This window comes from Stegodyphus dumicola, chromosome X1, assembly GCF_044657685.1.
Source record: "Stegodyphus dumicola isolate Sdum_Otavi_A_Nest chromosome X1, ASM4465768v1".
Lineage (NCBI taxonomy): Eukaryota > Metazoa > Arthropoda > Arachnida > Araneae > Eresidae > Stegodyphus > Stegodyphus dumicola.
The window spans coordinates 237,375,677-237,397,383 of record NC_140780.1 but is presented as its reverse complement, the minus strand read 5'-3'; the positions used below and the strand labels follow the sequence as shown (position 1 = coordinate 237,397,383).

General features: G+C 33.2%; 1 protein-coding gene across 1 annotated transcript in view; it reads left to right on the top strand.

The window, feature by feature from the left end:
* The first annotated feature begins 7,237 nt into the window (after positions 1–7,237).
* The window catches only part of LOC118200660 (allene oxide synthase-lipoxygenase protein-like), an 80,265-nt gene continuing 65,795 nt past the window's right edge, over positions 7,238–21,707 (top strand). The window contains exons 1-2 of the mRNA XM_035372622.2: positions 7,238–8,307; positions 10,405–10,662. Coding sequence (XP_035228513.1) covers positions 8,065–8,307; positions 10,405–10,662 — 501 coding nt within the window. The 5' untranslated portion in view covers positions 7,238–8,064. The remainder of the gene's footprint in view (positions 8,308–10,404; positions 10,663–21,707) is intronic.

Sequence of the window (21,707 nt, the reverse complement as noted above, 5' to 3'; positions counted from 1 at the left end):
TTATTATTAAGAGTATCTAATTTTTCTATATTTAAATGTTCCCTCTCATATATCTAACAGGAGTGCGAAAATATATTCAAATGGTCCATATATACTTTTCTAAAATTTCTAATTGGCTTGACTAGGTGAATTATGAGACTACTGTATACAGAACCATGCTTAATAGAAATGAAGCATATACATACAAGAAAGGGATTTCGAGTACATTACCAACCGAAAGTACTCACCAGTGAAGTCAATAATTTAAATCTTATTATTTTAGCCTTGAACATATTTTGCGTGCTTTCCGCACTTAAGGGGTTATCAGAAGTTGCTGAGTAATCCTGTATATGCATGACATCAGTCTTTCACTTTCGAAATACCCACGGTTTAGTGAATAGAAAATATGGCAACAGAGCAGAGAATCTGTATGAATTTATAGGATGACAATGTATTGAACTGATACCATAACGGCCAAAAATGACTAAGAAAATAAACTGCTAATAGAACGTTCAGTAAAAATTTCTTCAATGCAAACCGGAAGATGTAAATCATCCGATTTTGTTATCGTTATTTTTAATATTTCAAGTTAGTTTATTTAAAATTATATTTAAAATTATGCTAATACTTTTTCAGAAAAGTTGGAACAGAAATAAATTTTACTTCAGTTTAATTTACTTAAAATCTAAAATATTATTGGAAAGGAATATAATTTTCTCTAGCTTTCTTTTTTTTCTAATATTACAACCCACAGCATTAGATAGCAGTTCTAGACATAATTATCAGTTACCAAAGAAGAGTTACCAATGAAAATAACTCATCTTCTCAGTAAGTGTATAAATAATATGACTTAATAATATTAAAGAAATATATTTTGAGATATATTTGATATATATTTAATATTAAAGAGATATATTTATATATGATATTAAAGAGATAATACTTTTACCCAAAATCTGCTTATTGTGGTCTTTTCTATCTGTCTTTGGACTTTTGCCAATTGTTTTTGAATCACTCATTATATATCGAAGCAAATTATTACTTTGATAATCTGCAATATATTAATTACTAGTTCAAGTAGCCGACGTTGCCTGGGCTTTATGCAGAGTGAAGTGGCTTCGTTTAGGGGAACGAGGGTAGATTTTCAGAATCTCACGCAGACAGTGATTTTTTGGTTCAAAGTGAATTGTGCAAAGTTTTGCCAAACTCGAATATACTAGATTTTATTTAGATAGAAAACAAACATTACGTTTTCGCTTTAAAGTGCACAGCATCTTTTATACAATACAAACCTGTGATAGATCAACATTTACAAGAGTGTATCGCGAAAGAATCAGAGTATTCAAAAACTGAAAGAGAGTCTTTTTTACCCTATCACGCTGAAATTAAAATAAAGAAACACATCCCAAAATACCTCGTTGTCTTTGACGCATCATAAAACCCTCAACGCAAACTGTCAAGGGCCGTTCAGACTGGGGTTTGTCTGAGCTACGGGAAGCAACTGAGACGACCCATCTCCAAAACCAATTTTTCCCTATAGCGCAGCGAGTTCAAAAATCTGAGCTACAGATATAGCAAAGCTAGTCGACACATGGAACTGACACCGTTAGCTCAGCTAAACCGTAGTGTGGATGACCCTTCATTGAATGACTGTGTAGAATCAGTCGTTTCATTCCATTTGAAATATTTTTCACTACTTTTAAAAAGATGTAAATATGAACTTGTGGCTTTCGGAAAAGCTAGTTGCAGCTGCCGAAATTTACTGAATTTGAACAGGCTGACCGACCCGAAGTTTGACCACCCCGTGGTATATAAACGGTAGAGAACTCTAGTTTGACATTAAAATGTTCTTTTTGAGAAAATCGAAAATGGCGTTTGAACAGCAGAAATCGCTTTGCTTATTCTCGTTTGCATATTGTTAATCGGATGCAATTGACAAGGTGATTTGGGTTTAAACAGCTGGCTTCTTAGGCTCAGTTCAAATTAGGGCGTTTTGATCATCAGAGGACGAAGCCGAACTATTTTGCTAGACAATCAAACCTTGCTACGTCACGAAAACTGGTTTAATGATTTTGGCTAAATGTTTTAAATTTTGGACTTTTTGAAAACTCGATATAAAAACCAGCCAATCACAGGGAAGCGAACACGATTTCATTCGGTGATTTTACTGAATCCACTGTAAACTTACGCATGGGCAACTTTACCTTCTCTCATTGATTGAAAACTTAAGTTGTTTCTTACTCTTCGTAAAGTGCTCTCAATCGTCGATTGCTTCTCCATAAAAACTTCTATCTAAATGTAGTAGAGGCTGAATGCGACCATTTGATTTCTGATGAATAGAAAATTTGAAGAGATATTCTTTGCTCCTACGACCAGACCTTGCCAGTACTTAATGCTGAAAGTTTTTACACCTCCAGGTGATAGATGTACCCAAAGTACATCTTTTGATTTAAAAATGTGAATGGCCTATGGCATACTTGATTGATTGGTAAAAGCTCCAAGTAGTTGAAACCAAAAGCGAGAGACGGCATACCTTCTCTCAATGGCACTGGCTTAAATCCTGATGCACAGGTGTGAACGGACTTAAGGGTTTAAGCCATAAAGCCTTAGTCTGAAGCAAGCCTTAGGTCTTCAGATAATGCCATCCCCCCCCCAATCCTTGTGAATTCTTCCTTTCGTGATATGTGAAAGAGCGGGTGTTTGTGCGGCTAAAGCCGTCAAACCTAAAAGAACTTGAATGATTTCTGCTGCTTTAGAAGCAGTTACCATTGACACATTAGATCTCGTTTGGCCGGAAATTTTCCTATAGCCTTGACATTATTCGTATAACTAAAGGAAGTTATATTGAGCAGCTTTTGCAAGCCAAAGTCTGATATTTTACCTTTACATTAAAATATTAGTTATAATTCTGGAATATTATTTTTAAAATTTATAAAATTTGAAACCTGATGATTCTTTCTAAATTGCCGTGTTTAATTTGCAAGAAGACAGTTTAAGTCGTTTTGTAATGTTCACATATTTCTCTCCAGAAATTCAAGCTACTTCCTATCTTACTATTTTTAGTAGTTAACACTTGCTTGTTCGGTTGAGCTATGATCTTGTAAATTAAGTAGAAGCAAAACTAATAAATAATAAAAACTGAGAAAAATGAACTACTAAAAACAACAGGAATAAATTAACAAACACTAGTAGAAATAAATTTATAACGAAGTAACATTTAGAAATTACGCTAAGAACGTGGAAGCGGAGCTGAGGGCATGTGAGAAGCGTTACTGCGTAAAAAGCGTTTCCATTTTGCCAATACTTTGATATTTCCGTGAGTATGCTGGCATACAGCAGGAGACATTTTTCTCTGCTCCTACCAGTACCTTAGAGATTACCGTTTAGGGCCTGACCTTTGTGAAATCCGCAATTAAATATATCCTGTAGATGAGGTGAAGTTTTCGGAGAAGTATTCCTTTGTATCTTGAAAGTAGACCGGAGGCTTGGGAGCTGGTCAAGTGGGTTCCTTCGTCGAATCCTGAGATGTGGGGATTATTTGCAAACTATATACACCAACCACTTAAAATGCACAGAAAATTATGTTCCATGTGATGGAGACGAGAGATAGTCTTTCAGAGTCGTAAATTTGAAGAAATACAATTTTCAACAGAAAATTGTCAGCGCACAGAAGTATTGTGTTGTAATTGGTTATTGTGGTCACTTGGGTTTGAGTGAAACAAATGGGCAGCATCCTGACCTATGACTCCTCCAGAATCTCATAGGCCAGGATGCCAGCGAAGTTTGCAGGTTTGTTCCTTATTAATCTGTTGAAGAAATTTTCATTTACCCTGGTGATGGTTTCTTTAATGGATTACACCTTGAGATCTGAATGCAGGCTTCTATTTTGAATGATATAGAGAGCGTTTGTGATGATACTTAGAGCTTTCTTTGGAGAACCTGAAGTTTTTTAATGTCCTTATCACCGGCGTTAGCCCAGGTGACCATACGTGACAATAGGTCTTATGATCTAGAGGTAGAGTCTCCTCTTCAGATTTAATGTAGGTCTATCACTTCTACACAGCTGGAAAAGCCTGAACATCATGCTATAAGCCTTTCCACACACTTTAGTCATGTGGTTGAACCAGGTGAAATCCTTATTTAAGATAACCCCCAAATAATTAACAGTATTGACTCTAGGAACTTGGGTTCCTAAGAGCGTTAGTTCTTTCTTAATAGCGTCGTTTTTGCGGAATTTCCTGATTGGGAGAATTTTCAATTTCTCAGGTTGGATGCAAATTTTGCACTTGCTGCGTCAGCGCTGGGGGATTTTTCTTAAATTTTGACCAGAGCAGGATTTGGATTCCTGGACTTAGATATTATTGCGGTGTCATTAGCGTAGCAGGCAATTAGCGAGTTTATATTCTTATTACAATTAGGGAAATCATTCACATAGGGAATATAAAATATTGGTCCCAAGATCGACATTTTGCCTAATTTATTCTGCAAATAATAAATTCTTACTTCGTTCAACCTTTTTTTCCTAAACGATTCATGCAATAAATGCTGCTCGGGGAGCGTTATTTACAAACAATTAATACGATAATAGAGAACCTCGGGGACTGTTCAATGCGGAATAAATTACGTTATTTTTATAAGAACTTTATTCGAGGATCAAAAATGGTGAATAAAGCATACAGAAAATTAGTCGGTGCGAGAACGATAGGTCAAGGTTCTATTGTAAGATATTACTGAATTACCCATTAGATCTGAATCCTACGAAGTAACCTTAGAATACTTGCAAAGAAAAATGGGCCTAAAACACCGGTCGAGTTTTTGCATTTAAATACTAGCATAACTTACACAAAACCGAAGTCCAAATTTAATACTTTCTGTGCAGAAATAGGTTTTTGCTGTCTTGAAAGCTAAATTTGGTCTAAACAAATATTAAATGTACCAGGCTTTTATATTTCTGTGCCAGCATCTGAACCATATTAGTGCAATCGTTTTCTTTTCCAGTCTGAAGGCAAAGCATTTCGTTGTCTTAAATATTCCGACGAATTACTAGGCCCACCAGTGGCCGAGCGGTAAAGACTCTGAACACTGGTAGTTCGGTCTGAGGTTCGAATCCCGCGAACGGGCTGGCTGCATGGGCGCTTTCGTGTTTTCCCTATATGTAACGTGTATACGAGCCAGTTTCCCTTAGAAAGTCCTCCACGAAGGCATCCCTCCCTTTAGGCAGATAGCCCTCGTGTGCTTTGCCGTAATTAAATAATCCAATCTAATCGAATCCGACGAATTACTTCTCTAATTCATTAGCCTTATTCAGACCCTGCCAGACATAGCGTTCCGTAGACAAACATAGTTTTAGAAGTTAAGTAAAGTGTCATATTTACCGGAGGAAAACCTGAAAACTAGTAATTTCAAAAACAACAAAAAAATTTTTTTGTACCAAATTAGGTAAATCATAAAAAAACTCAATTAAATCCTTTTAAAAAATAATTCTGCGTACTGCTCATTGCTTTCATCCGGAAATCCTGAGGCTTTCTTTAATCCAGAGGCTTTACAATTCCTAGGCCTTCTATAAAGAATTCCATAAATTCGAAACACGGTGGTCAATGCGGGAAAAAAAGTTAATCACGATCTAGTGTTTTGAGAATGCCTAGAAATACTAACATTTATTTATAATGACATTTATTAAAAAATAAGCATAAATATATATTTTTTTATTTAGTGCTATAAGGTATTTCTCCTGCCTTCTTAGCATGCCTTCGAAGTGTAGTGGTCAGGACGCTCGGCGCGTATTCGAGAGGTCCGTGGTTCGAGTCCCGACGAGAGCATTGCTCATTTTTCATTTCTCCTGCTTTCGAAATAACCTAATGTCTCTACAGTGGCGCCCGAACTAAAAAAGGTGGTGGATGATGATTCTCCACCCCCAGGATTTGTCGATTGGGTCACCTAATCCTCAGTCGTCCTTTAAAAGGTAAAGTATATCAAGTATTTCTCCCGCCTTCTTAGCATGCCTTCGGTCAGCACGCTTGGAGCGTATTCGAGAGGTCCGTGGTTCGAGTCCCGGCGAGGGCATTGCTCATTTTTCATCTATCCTGCTTTAAAAAAATACCTAATGTCTCTACAGTGCTACAGCCTGACGTAGTTGTACGACACCAAGTTCCCATCTCTATCATGATATGGTCGAAGGGTAAAATCACTGGTGGCTGACAGACGGGTTTGAAGCCCGACGAACGGACTGGCTGCAAAGGAGTTTTTGTGAGTTTCTCCATGTATAATGTGGATGCGAAACAGTTCCCTAAAAATCCTTCATAAAGGCATCCATTTCCATAAGCAGATAACCCTCGATTCTTTGCATTACTCAATTAACCGGTATCATAATATAGTATGCGGATTCCAGCTGGTTATTTCTTTGTAATTTTAACATTAAAACCTCTCCGAGTTTCTATCTAGTTTCTTGATGAACAACATACTGATCAGTTAGGTCGAACATTCAAGGGACTCAAAGAAAGGAGATTTCAGCCTTCTGTTACCTTCCCGAAGTTTCTAACAAGTAGAAACAATAACTGAGATATTTATCTTACTGAAATATTTGGTTACTGAAATAGTTGTTGCTAACTTGGTTGATATATCAGTATTTTTCACACTTTGCCTCCTTTTGGACAACTAAAACATTTTTAAAAACAGATTGTTTTATCGCGTTGAAAAACCAATTCTGAATACTAAAAATCATTATATTGTCTACAGCTATGTCAAATTTCTTGTTTCATCTTTCTGTCTGTTTGTGAGGGAAGGGGTTTTGCGAGGTTTATTTATTTATTTATTTCTGTTGTTAGGTATGAAAATATATTTAACAGATTAGAAGCGGCTTTATGAATTCAAGCACCTGATTTTGTGTGGGTCAGTCATCATACAACAAAAGATTACTATTCTTCAAAAATTTATTAGCGCTTTTGGGCTTTCTTAGAAAGCTGGGATGCTTGCGGTTGTGACCCTTAAATCCGCCTCTATGACAAACCCTGAAATTACTTTACTACTCCACATCCTTTTCCATTTCATTTAATGAGACAATCCTGGAAAAACTTTCTCCCAGTTTTACAACTGCACTCTTAATGGAAGAGGAAATTATGTTGCAAGAACAATGGGAAATGACCATCCGAGAGGAAAAGTAATACCACTAATATTTGGCGACCTTTTTTCGTTGGCGAGAAATCGCACACCATGGAAACCCGTTGTTCTAACATCCTGCTAGGGAATTTAATCCTAAAGGTTTTTTGCTAGGAGATGCGACCGGTTGTGAACGCGCATCAGGTTAAGAGACTTCGCAACGGTAACAAAGAATTTTTGTTATGAAACCTTCAAGTTCAAGCAGAACATTTCTGTTACGAACAACATGTGACAAAGTTTTGGATTAACCCAGCAATATCTCGCTTGCATTGTTAACACTCATAAGTTGATCTAGTTCCGCTCGCATCTTTTGCGCGGTTACGTTGGAATTACGCAACGGATATTTGTTAAATTTCTTTGTAATGCAAGGAAACTACACTCGCAAGCTTTGCCTCCACAAAAAGTCAGTTAATATGCATTATATTCTGCAATTTTTTTCAAGTGCTTAAAGAAATTTTGGTGCGGAAAGAGAATGTGTGATCTTTAATTAATAACTGCGAAGCGTAATAGCTTCAGGTGTAATAATTTGTGTCTAGTAATGTGAATTTTAGTGTGTGCTTTTTATATCGCTATTCATCAAAAATGCTATGATTAAATTTGAGAGAATTTTGCAGTACTGAATTTATTGCAAAAGAAAGCATATGCAACTAAAGTTTCTATCACATTTTTTCGAAGCGTTTGAGGGTGACATCAAATGAAATTTTCTGTTTCAGCATCAAGTGAAATTATTGTATTTAGTCTTCAACTTCTGAAGTGAATTGTATGTAAGTCTTGTCTGATTTTTTTTTATCTATCAAAACTTTTTTTTCTTCGTTCCATCTTCAGATGTTGTCAAGGTTTGTAATTTTCAACCCAAGATATTTTGGTTATCTTAAATAATATAAAAAGTATTCACACATCAATGCTCAAAACCTCTTGTATAATTCAACCATGGGTCGTGTTTGGTCTCATTTACGTCATGACGAAACTGATAGAGAACTGACAATTCATGTGACAACCGGTGACCGTAAACGTGCCGGTACTGATGCCAACATCTGGATGATCATTCATGATGAGAAAGGACATTCCACAAATACTATAAAACTCAACCGTACACTGAAAAATGATCACGAAAGAGGAGCAACGTGTACCTTTTTTGCATGCTCTGGACAAGGGTTTGGACTTCCTTCCAAGGTAAAAGTTTTTTTTTTTTCCCGGGAAGGGGATACACTCATTGCTCTTCAGTATTTTTATCTGAAGAGGTATAATTTAGAAAAATTCTTACTTAAGCTAAATCAAATCTTGAAAAGTTTAATGCATGTTATATAAAGGGTTCATCTAAATTCATAACAAAACTTAAACCTCTAACTGCAATGAAGTATTATCATGATAGCGTACCTTTCTAAGTATAAGTTATTATTTTATCTGCAAATGCAATGATCTGGTGAGAAATTTCTTTGTAAATGTACGTTAAACATTATTATAAAGAAACTAATTTGGGTTCAGGGTAGTTTTCAATATTTAATTTGTAGCTATTATTTAAATAACTTGTTATTTAAAATTATCCGTAAAATAAGCGTCTGAAAACAATCAAAACTAATTTTATTTTTATTGCGTTAAGGAAATTAGTAAAATTTTAATAAAAATCACAATTTACTGGATATGTATAAAAATAAATCAAGCTTTTAGAAATATATTTTTTTCTTCAACAAAATTACGGTAATGCTATTGAAAAGTCAATTTTTATATTCGTTCATTCAGCGAGAAATAAGCGCTTCATCATTTACCAACTATGCCATGCAGAATTTTTAATTCCCCTGCCCCGTAAAAACTGCATGAGATGCTACACGCAATGAAAATGCTATTAGACAGTATTTAAAAAGAATTTCCGATGATAGTGCTTCCTGAAAATGAAAAGGTATATGAAGAAATCGCTTAAACAAAGTAATCATGTTTGCTCGTTTATTTAGTCGAATTCGGTAAGTTCATGAGGACTATCTGCCTAACGCGAGAAATGCCTTCGTGGAGGAGTTTCTAAGGGAAACTAGCTTGTATACACATGAAGAAAACCATGAACACGCCCGTGCAACCAGCCCATTCGCCTGGAATTGAACTCAGGTTGGAACTACCGGAGTTCAGCGATTTTACCACTCGGCCGCTGGTGGGGTTCGATCTCTTTACGAAAAGGATGCCGTTGAGAAGGACTTTCTAACGGAAACTTCCACGCATTTCGGGTTAGATGAGGGAAAACCACAAAAACACACATGCAAACAACCCATTTGTCAATATCCTAATTTAATGAAAACTACCATTTTTCAGCAGTCTTATCGACACCGTCACTGAGAGGAGGTTAACATGTTTACTACCTAGCAGTGGTTCTGCTTTACTGCGAATGGTTTAAAAGCATTTTTTTATATAAGATTGCTTGGTGAACTTAGGTAAATAATATGAAAAACTAAAATAACTTAAAAATATGAAAAGAAATTAGCTAACTGCAGCAACATTTACTAATCTAGCATTAATTATATGGTACTTGAGACATGAATATTACCGAATATTATGTTTTAACCCAGTATTATCTTGGGGAAAATGCAAAGCGCTACAATACAATATTTCATTCCGGAGTAATAGTATCTAGAATCTTTTGTATTTCGCCCTATGAACTTTCATTGTTTCCGCATTACTGCATTAAGAATTTTCTGCTTAAGCTGCTTTCAGAAACGAGATAGTACGTTCACATAATATAAAATACTGATATATTTCCCAAAAAGAAGTGAGCGCAGCTGAACTGCACGCTGTTTTTTGAATGATCGATATCCCTTTAGAGTTTATCGCTAAGAGAAATTCGTTATCTATCGTTTTACCATCAACTGCAATCAATATTTTTTTTTAAAGAATTATAAAAGTTTAAAAAAAGTTCTCATTATTTCTTCCGACTCTTTGAAATGAATTGTTTTTCCTAATATTAATTCCGTGACGTGAAACTGACACAAGTCTTTGCAACATGATTTTCCCAAGCTACATTAATTCTGGAAGTACTTGATGATAAATTACGATTTATTTGCATGTGATTTTTAAGAATTCATTGAAATTATATAATGATTTTTCAATATGCAATTTCGACTGCAAAAAGAGTTGTATCTGACGACTAGGAACCTAATAGCTTAATTCTAAATTGCAAGGAATGTCATATCGTAATGAAAGAACATTTACGCTATCTAAACATTCAGTTTTGGATTCTAATGATATGGAAATTCAAGCTAAGCATAAACTTATTTCTTTGTGTTTTAGGTTGAATTCTGGCGGGATTCCTTTGGTTTGGGCCACAGCTGGTTCTTAGAGCGAATAATTGTGGAAGATAAAGTACACAGCACTGAACACGTATTTCCTGTCCATCGATGGATTCAGCCAGAGCGTCATTATATAATTCGGGAATACGATTGTTGTTTGCCGCAAGAAGATGAACACCAAGAACAAAGGCGAACAGAACTCAAATATTACAGACGTATATACCAGTATGAAATGCATATAGAAGGAGGTCCAGTACAGGTAAAAATATTTTATTACAGCATTGCTTTTTTTATTTCATGTTCTGCAAGGTATTCGTCTAATTAATCATATCGTGCTCATTTAAAGCACCTGAAAGTAGTAGCATATGTCTTAAATCAGTATAATTTGCCTACGAAGTTTTTGATGACCCAACAAGAGACAGCTATGTGTTTAAACTCTTTTTTACTGTCTCATTTATTTGGATAAAGGCTATTCTATTTAATTAATTAACTCTAAAATTTAATTTAAGGTTATACCTATAATTTTGAATACAACTGCTTTCAGAGCTACGTTTGAATAAATCATTATGCAAAATAGATGTAGATTTTTAGTTTCATCAGAAGTCTTTTTCATCCTGCGAATTTTAGTTAATATAGACTGCATGCTGCAGAAATGCTGATAAAATTATTTCCATTCAGAAATGCAGTATTGTTCACCAGTGTGTTATCCATATATTTCAAAGCCCCATGTAGTGAGTAATATTTCATTACTGGAAAAAAATATAAAGGAAAAAATTTTAAATGCATGTAATTCCTTTGTATAATGAAAGAATATCATAATCAATGGACTTAAGATTGCATTTTCAGTATCATTTAAAGGAGTATTTTATTGGACACATTTTATCATTCTTACCTATAAAATTAATATATGTGACATAGGAGACGTTTAATATTATATATTAGAAGGATTTGAATCATCCATACTTTTATACAATACTTTATACTATTTACACATATTTAATCTTATACGGCCTATTATTAAAACAATTTTTATCTTATAATGAAAAAATATGCTGTTGTGCAATATTCCTTTTTTCTTCAATATATGCTGTTGTGCAATGTTACGTATTTTTAATGCTGCCTAATTTATGCTAATCCATATTTAGTTATTTCAAGCTGTCAGGTAATGCAAAGTAATATAGGCTTAATTACGTGCAGAGGACTAAGAAAAAATTCTCATATTTGTAGTACACATGCGAAAAATTACAAAAACGACTATGCATTTAAAAAAACTTTTAAACACAGGACGAACTATCAGTGCTCAGTTGTTTTATTCACTTGTCCACTGGGAGATGTTATTCAGAGAAAGGGGACATATTAGTTTTCTTTATTTACAATATTTACAGATTCTTTATCAATTAGACTGTGGTCTCGAGGGAAGGGGGATATAATTCTAACGTCATGTTCTGGGGGTCTCTCTGTTTTTTATAACAATCAAATTGCATATATCATACCCACCATTTTTTGCTTAGTTAAATAATAGAATTCTAAGAAGAGGAATTTTTATATCTAAATATTAACAACGTCTTAGGTTTTTTTTCTTAGTTTTTGCCGTTTATGTTGCTTGCCATGAGTCCATTAACAACAAAAACTGTCTACAGAAATAATATGTGCCCTTTCATGAAAGACTTTTACTGTGCAGAGTTCTTATGCCTAAATCCTAAGACACTTTTCATAACAAGAACTTATTAAGAAATACATAATGTTTCAACTCAGTCATTAAGAACTTATGCAGAGAGAACTTCAACAATTGAACGTTACTCATTCTTTTACTACATTAATGACTGGGTATAACGTTCTTACTTTTACAGCGTAAATAAAACGCATCTTTATGAATATTAACCCCCAAGGCAAGATTTCGTGCTTAATAATTTTGTCCAGACCATTAAGAATTAAAAATCTTCAGTACATTAAGAATGTACTAAAGGGGAACTTACAAACTTCAGTTTTGTATAGTAAGAGCAACTTGTGACTTGTACACATACCACTTTCATTTCGAATTTTAAAAGTATTAGGTAGTTTCGAAGAACTAATAAATAGTAGTATGCACGTCACGTATCTCTTTATTTAGCCTTGTCTTTTTGCTCTAGGTGTTTTTCTAAAGCATAGCTTTCTCACGCTGTAGTGAGAAACAAACTGGTCAATTAGCAGTCCTTACGTATAGATATTGTATGAAAATAATTGGCTGCTATAGAATCGTATCTTTCTCTTATGCTTTCAAGTCCCATATTTTAAATTCGGACACAGTATTGTCGATTTGCTTTCACGTAAAATATATTTCGAATGGTAGTAGCAATTAATTATTAATCTGATCTTGATTTTTCAAGCTGTACTACGTAAGGTACCATGTATGAACGTACTACAGCTACCTCTGCAAAATCTAAACATTATTCACATGCTGAACGAAATAAAAGTCAGCATTTAACCTGGGTCTTTACTCTGTCCAAACAGATTTTAAAAATTGTGCTTAAAGTAGTGTGTATGAATTCCTATACATGAATGTTTTATTATATACTTGCAGAAATAATTTAGTCTTAGTATCATAAACTCTGTGGTTATTGAGAATCGCTTTTTTTAAACAGTAGAAAGGTAATACATTTCACGAAATTTGTGTTCCTTGCTAACCTCCTTAAGTTATAGTTGACTGACGTACTATACAAAATATACTGTATGACTTGAAGAATTCAGATAGAATTTAATAGGATTTCTTCAAACCATCCACTTTGACTAATGCACAAATTCAGTCAATACTGTCACTGTAGTATCACATAAGATCAATTTGACCTCAATCGTCACGATTCCTTTCTTCACCTCAATCGTCACGATTCCTTTCTTCTTGACGCTGCAAATGAGCCTGGGATGCGGGGGGGGGGTGCCGATTATTTCCTGCGAATGCATTTAAGTCATCCTTTATGTCTCGTCTGATGATTTCTTTCAGTTTTAATATTACTCAACTTTAATTAAATTAAAAAATTCAGTATCGATTTCGCTGCATATTTGCTTTACATAGATTTTATTTTCGTATCACATGCTAATTAGAATAGTATAAAATAAAAATAGATCTCTTAAATGCCTACAAAGATTTACTTTGTTAATTTTCAAAATCAAAGTTTCTTTAGAATAAAAGAATTCCACTTGTGAGTGATAACACAAGATTGATGCTGAATCTAATTTTATATAGGAGATTATTTTTCAAGAATTATAACTCTAAAATTATATAAATAAATTTTATTTACCGTTCAGAAAAGTTAAAGCAGTATATATTACTAATGTTTTCAAACATACGAACACAGTATTTAAAATCTAACAGGACTATAATGAGATGAATTAATGTAACATAACATAAATATAGTGAGATGAATTAACGTAATATAACACACATTCTTAATGCTCAAGGAGTGCCGTTTAATTGTATGAGCACTTAAGAGCTTGTTTGCTGAATAACTTGTTTAAAAGTTATTTGATCTGATATTATTATTCAATAAATGAATAATAAATTTAAAATAGGACCATTTTCTCTTTAACAACCTTTGCATAGTGTTTCCATATTTAAAAACAATCTTGCATTTCTTTCTCTCCTTTTTTAATTTTAATGTAGCACATGGTGAGATTTATTCGCTTAATATATCGTAAGGTTTATGTTACTTTTTCTAACAGTTAATTTTTAGTTAAAAGTTACTTTCCTGTCTTCCTGAATTTCAGCTTACAACTTCCGGCCAGAACGTATTTTCAGAATTGCGTTTGAATGAGAAGAAGTATTTAACTGTGAAGTTCTACTGACTTCGTGAGAGAGCCATAGATTCTATGCAGCGTGCGTTAGCCTTTCAGCTATACTCTCTTCAAAGTTATTTCTATGATCGGCCGTACTTTAGGCCCTTGATAGCTTCGCCGTTAATTAGCTTTAAGGGGCCAACTCTGTTAGAATCTTGATAGCTTCGGCTATATCTTTTTAGTTAGTTTAGTTAAGTTTAATTTCTTAGTTTCCTGAGTTCAAGCCCGAGTGGAAGCTTTATTGTAAAATTCCAAGAAGGAGTATTCCGTGAACTTTAGTTGGAATAATAAAGGGTATTTAACCCTTCTCACGTTTTGTTCTCCATCTCACGAACTCAAGAGATTATTCGCTTATCCGTTCTTAAGGCTCCTCACCTTAACTGTAACTTAAAGGTATCCAGGTTGGAATCTTACAAGGTATTCAGCTCATATATAAACCGAGTTTAAAAAAAAGCAAATTAAAGCATCATGTTTTTTATCATTCCATATGTTTTAAAACACATACACTACAAATCTTGGCAAAAGGAACATGCTGAATGTTCTCTCATTCTACATGTTATTGACTTCTTCACATTTATCGCATAGATATGGAGTTCATCTTTTTAGGTTGTTTTTGAATTTTTTTTTTTTTTTTTTTTTTTTTTTTTTTTTTTTTTTTTTATTATTTTCCTAATTTTATTTTCCCGTAAAATAAGATGATGAGCATCAATTTATAAAAAACAATGATAATGTTTCTTAAACGAATTTAAAATATATCAGTTTTAGTTTGAAAGAATGTGCGAAGGAGTGAGACTACCATAAAACAGGTCTTCAGTTACACATAAGTATAATGAAGTAGAAAAGGGCTATTATCCAAAAAGGTCCGAATTTGTTTATTCAGGAAATATAGTATTATCTGAAAAAAACTGAATTGACGTACATTACCATAACTTTTTTAACATTGTTTTCAAATTTTATTTAGTTAAAGGAATCCCGGAAGAGTGTTTTGCTGAAATTAGACATCCGTCTATTCATATCTGATCATTAAGCGGAAGTTACAAAAAAAAAAAAAAAAACTAAAGTGTATATGACAGAAAATTTGTCGCAAACAAAAAATACTATTTCTCATATTTCAGTAACCTGGAGAGCAGATATTAAAAAAGGTAAATGAATTTCAAAGCTTATGAATCTAAGCTCACTGTTTATATGAGTATTTTGTCGGGATGAAATGAATTTGCAGTTGTTCATCATTTATTATTAACTCGTTAAATTTAAAATTATTACAATTTTGTAATATAGAAAAGTTTTACATTATTCGTACGACCTTTTAAACCAAAGTTCCCAAAAGAGGCGGTATCGGCTTCTAAGGGTTAATGAAATTTTGAAGATAGTCAATGATAATCAAGGTGTCAAAAGCCGAATACGTACCAAGATTTTATCGACATAATATAGATATTTTTCATACCGCAATAGAATTATATATAATTTTTTAATAGATATTTTTCATACCGCAATAGAATTTTTTCTGGGAATTGACAAACATATGGGTCTCATTGAAACTCATCAAACTCATTGAAGGTACAGCGATTATCTTCGTTCTAAAACTGACTTGTTTATATCTACAATGTATTGAAATAAATTCTATTATTTGATAATTTAATTAACTTGCCCATTATGGAAAAAAATAAAATTTAAAAGAATATTTTTAATGCTGGTTATCGAAAATTTGAATATGCCAATCATAGAACCTCTGAACTGCTATATGTTTGACCTTAAGATTATGCTTCCAAAGGAGTTCATTGAACTGAAAATGATGTTAAAGCAAAAATTTTATCAGAACACATGAGTACCCTAAATTCTTGAATTTAAAATGTCAACCGAAAATCACTCAAAATTAAAAGCTGTTACCGAACCAATACTAGTATTTTAATTTCTCGAAACAGTGTACTTTCAATAGATAACAAGTTAGTTATTTATAAAACTGTATTGCGTCGCTGGCCTTTTCCTTTTCTTACTTAGAAGCAGGCAAGTCAATAATTTAGTTCGAAAAACAAGAAACAGATTTAATATTTTTGAACGAGCTGCCTTAAGAACTGAGTTAAGTAATTTTTTACCAAATGTTAAAAAGCAGTTGGATCAATGTGCCAAAAAAAACCCATCACATTGATTAAAACCGAACTTTTGTGCAATTAAAATTTGTGATTTTGTTTCTGAAAACTTGTTTATGAATCACAAGAAAATCATAAGAAATAATAATACAAAAACAAACTTAAATCTAATAAACCATTTTTTTTTCAAAACTTTCGCTCACATTCTTAGTCTAACTGCTGTCTTTAAGTTACCTATGTGCAATCATTTTCATTATGATTATGTTGTATGCTGTATAAAGAAAACTCTAAGCGGATCAATGAAGAAAATCATTCTTTTAAAATTGGTCGATGCAAGAAAAGGGTTGGGAATCCCTGTTTTAAACCAACAGTGTCGAAAAGGGTACATCTGTAATTTATATCCCTGTATTTTTCAATGATTTATTGTACATACCAAAAGCTCATCGCAACGTCTGACCTGTAAGACGTTAAGGAACGTAGTCAGGAATACGCCATGTGTTTCCTTTATCCTTACGTAATTGTTAGAGAGTCCTAATTAAACGTCATAAAAAAAAAATCCGGTTCTTCACTTTCAAGGTGAAAAGGATGAAAGGGGGGATTTTCTAGAAACTACCTCTCGATAATCTCAGCTTTTCTATCTGTATTCACTTAAATGTATGATAATTAGACTCACGCAAAATCAACAGACCCTATCATTTTCTGCAAACTGTTTTTGCGTTTGTTTCCTGAATGGAAGATATTTCTGCTTTTCTTCATTACTTGTGATTCGTCGCATCCATCCGTTAAGGTGTGGATCTCAAGCTGTGTTTAAAGCAATCTCACCATTATTCCAGGAAATGCAGAGATGCGGAAGACGATACAGTTCTTCTGATTCCAGGTATTAATCATTCCACCGGGAAATCAAAACTGCAGCACGTTTCTGAGCTTCCTTTACAACGACTTCAATTCGAAGCTGACTGCTAGTTTGTCGTCTCTCATATATTTAAATGCTTAAAGAAGTCGAATTTATTCCTTCATTTTTCATAACTTTTCCGGATTATTCTCTGTGTACAGCAGACCCGTAAATTCAATCTTTCTAGCTTAACGTCGCACTCTAGAGCAGCGATTGCCAACACTGAGATTTAAGTTCTAATATTATTATACTGACACTCACATTAAGAACATTTAACGAACAACAACAAACGCCTCGAAGACATTAACGCCTCGAAAACATTAACGCCTCGAAAAAAAACATTAACGCCTCGAAACATTAACGCCTCGAAAACAAAATTTTATTTTGTTTTCGAGGCGAACAGTCTAGCTGCATGGGCGTTTTCGTTGTTTTCTCCATGTGTAGCGTGTATACGAGCTAGTTTCCCATAGAAAAGTCCTCCCCGAAGGCATCCCTTCCCTTAAGCAGATAGCCCTAATGTGCTTTGCCATAATCAACTAAAACCGAAACCGAAAACTATGTTTGGTGTTTTCCATGTTAAAATGTGATATGGTTGACAGCCAAATATCCAAATCATATTAGAGGTGTATTGGTAAGAGGTCATCTTAGAAATGTAAAAATATTTCATATTTTTCTAACTTCATTTTAGTAATTCTAAGTTTAACAATTCCAAAGTTGGAAATTAAAGAAAAAAATTTTTTTTATCAATTGGAAATTTTGCGATATACCAGTTGAGGAAACCTGCAGAAGACAAATGAAATTCTAACGCGTTCAATAAACGACAGGTAAAATATCTAGTAACACGACTGTCTTTCAAACGCTCATTTTTTAAAGCTTACATTAAAATACGTAAGTGTTGACTAGAACACTCATTATAACTTTCCACATTTTCTCCTGTTACTGTTAGCATGGTGCTTTCACTTCGAATTTTAACATAGTTGATTTTTTATCCTTACTATCTGTTAAGTATTCGAGGTACACAAATACAACTGTAGAGGAGAGAAAAGCTTGAAAATGCCCAATAAATCCTTTCCACACGAACTCTAGAGTTGAGAACTGTGATAGATATACTTGTTGGAAGGTTTTGTTTAATAATTTGATAAGTTTCCTTTACAGAGAATAAAAGCAAGAAATTTGAGTAATAAATCAGCAACTGTAACAATTCTTCAGAACAGCAACTGTAACAGTTATTCAGAACAGAGAGCAAATTAGAGAATATAACAATATAGTGGATAATAATAACAGAATATAGGCACTTCTAAGTTACGCGACTTCTGACGTCGTATTTCAAGAATCTCAATTCTAATGCAGAGTTAATTAATGTTTAAGGCCATACTACAAGAAATTCTCCCTCTGTCACCCGAAAATGGCGATGAAAATTATACTGAATCTGTGAATCCAAAAAATGAGTCATCTCATATCTTTTGAACTGATTTTATTGTAATTATATCATTCTTCAAAGGCAAACATATGTTTTACAATGAAAACATTTCGATACAGCGAACAGGATGATCGCATGGGAGTTTTTCGTGTTTTTATCTTCTATAAATTGCAGAAAAATCTTCCACGAAAGCATTACTTTTTATGTAGAGAACCCTTGTGTGTTTTGCCATGACTGATTACACAAACAATGAAAAGTACGATATCTATATATTGCATGCAAAAACAGTAAACTGGGAAATAAACCTCTGTTCCGAAAATAACTTCAAGTATCTACATTCTTTATTGAATTGAAAAACAAAATTAAACATAGCGTTTTCCCAAAGGTTTGTCAAACTACCAGAAACATCAAAAATCATAAGTCATCATAAATTATAATTTTCTCCCAATCATTGCAAGTAAATTATTCTCCCATCTTGTGAGCAAACTTGTCAATAACCAACCAGCTGTATGAATGTAATGAATTGTAACCAACTGAAGAAAATTTCTGAATCTGCGAGCTCATGGCCAGAGTATTTAAAAAATACTAAACTACAAATATTTTACTACAATACTACAGATACAACAAAGGTTAGGTTGTTTGATAAAGGCAAACGAACTCGAGGGCTGTCTCCTATGGAACATGCCTTCGTGACGGAGTTTTTAAGGGAAACTGTCTCGTATCCACGTTACACATGGAGAAAATCATGCAAACTAACCACGCATCTAGCCTGTTCAACGGGGTTCGATCCCAGGTCGAACTATCAGTGTTCAGTGACTTTACCGCTCGGTCGCTGTTGAGTCCAACAGCGAAAGGAGCTGCTTTATTATTTTCAGTTGCCTTATTTCTCGATCAGGAAAGAGATGTATCTACACCTGCTAATATCAAGAAGAAATCACGTCGATCTCAAATTTATGTTCGTAAGGGAGAAACAAACAAATCTTCGGTAGCTAATCATAGCTGGATAATTAATCACAACTTTAATTTTGGTTTTACAAAAATGATCCATAAAGGTTTTTCAGTTGGTGAATTAGAATATCTTGATACGTTTCGTGCTCACAAAATGTTTACCCTTTTCAGTTAATGACATTAATTCCAATTCATTCCTTCCTAACGTTTTTTTATAATTCTAATATCTTAGTTTTTCATCATTCATTTCTATCATTACTATTTTATGATAAAGTCTTCTTCATAATCTACACCAAACTAAGCCTGCATATTTGTCTACTTTTAAACTAGCGTATTTCCCTGTGTATTTTCCATCCCCCCTTTTTTTTACTAATTTTGTTATTCGAAAATTTAGAGGGGAAATTTACGCGAATAATTTAATTTCAAAAGGACGCAGGTGCAATAAGTACATAAGAAATGAAAAGCAATCATGGGTAAATACGGGTAATTATCCTAATATTATTTCTTTAAAAGAAACATGCATTCCAATAAGAATACTTAGTAATATAAATATTAAAATATCTAATAAGATATCATCTTCATTTCTAAATCCTAATAACATAAATCTCGCTCGTTTCTTACTGTCAGGCCTCTGTTACTCCTTAAGCCTCAAGTCTTCATAATACGACGAGAACAATCACGACGTCGACGAATCCATTTTAAAATTTAGAGTAGCTCATTCCCTGGAAACACTGAGGAAAGGGAAAATTACTCGAATATTTTACAATTTTTCAGAACCTGGGGCTAAAAAGCTAAGTGAAAAAAATACGCGACGAAATACTGTAATATATTGCTCATAAGAACTAAAAAGTTTTATATTTATTAATTTTAGGATAGGAATTTGACAAAAATATGGCACAAAACTAGAAAAAGACAGCGTGTATTATAAAGTTTGCATACTTGACGTATTGAAAGTACGTTTTACATTTCTAGACCATAGGGATTATTTTTAGTATTTACTTTTTGCACATAGTTAAATATCTTCAACTTCTAAAATTACCTTTTTTTCATTCCCGTAACATTTTTCATTTATTTTAAATATCATGTGTTTCATGTTGTATGTTTAATATGATTATTAATGAAGACATTTTCATTTATTTTAAGTATCATGTTTTTCATGTTGTATGTTTAATATGATTATTAATGAAGAAAAAACTTTTAAGTAAATAATTTTGAAAAACCATAATTTCAGTTCATTCATCCCATGTTTAAATTCCTCATCTCATCATTTAAATTCCTTTCACAACTGGCAATAATACAGCGGCTCCCAAAAGTGTTCGTACACTTATGATTTTCATTGAAAGCGCTCTATCCATTAATTAAAAGTAAACTTTCTGAATGACATTTTAATAATAAGATCTATAATCTATTCGTAACAAAATTACATGAAATATTTTTTAAAATATAGCGAAACCTTATTTTTAAGAAATTAATAATAAAAGAATGATAAACATTTTATCTCACAAAAGTCTTCGTACACTGAAATATTTTTGGATAAAATCAAAGTTAGAATTATCGTTTGCCGCTTTTTTCAATTTTTGCATTGTGGTGGCATTTAAAAAATCGTTTGCTTTAATTTTTTATTGTTTACTTCATAATATTCTATTTATTATTGAAAAATGGGTCGCAGTCGTAAAGAAATTACAAGCAGCATTCGAAAATTGATAATTTTTCACCATAGTAGTGGTAAATCAATTCGAAATGTCGCTAAATTAGTTAATTTAGTGCAGTATGCGATAAAACGCTTTAAAGAAGAAAATCGGATTAAAAACAAGGTAAGAAAAGGTCGACCGAGAAAGTTAACTAAACATGATGAGAGATTTATTATTAGAAAATTTGTGAAAAACCCACGTTTGAGTATTATAAAAGTTTCTTCAGAATTTAATGCAAAGTTTTCTACTTCAATTTCACCTTAAACTGTTCGACGAGTTCTCAGAGAAGCTGGATTATATGGGCGTTCTGCCTGTAAAAAAAAATTTTGTTAGTGAGAAAAACAGAAAGCTTAGGCTTTCATTCTCAAAATCAATGATAAATACACCCGAAACGTGCTGGAATAATGGTGTTGGTGTATTTAATTATGGCAAAGCACACTAGGGTTATCTGCCTAA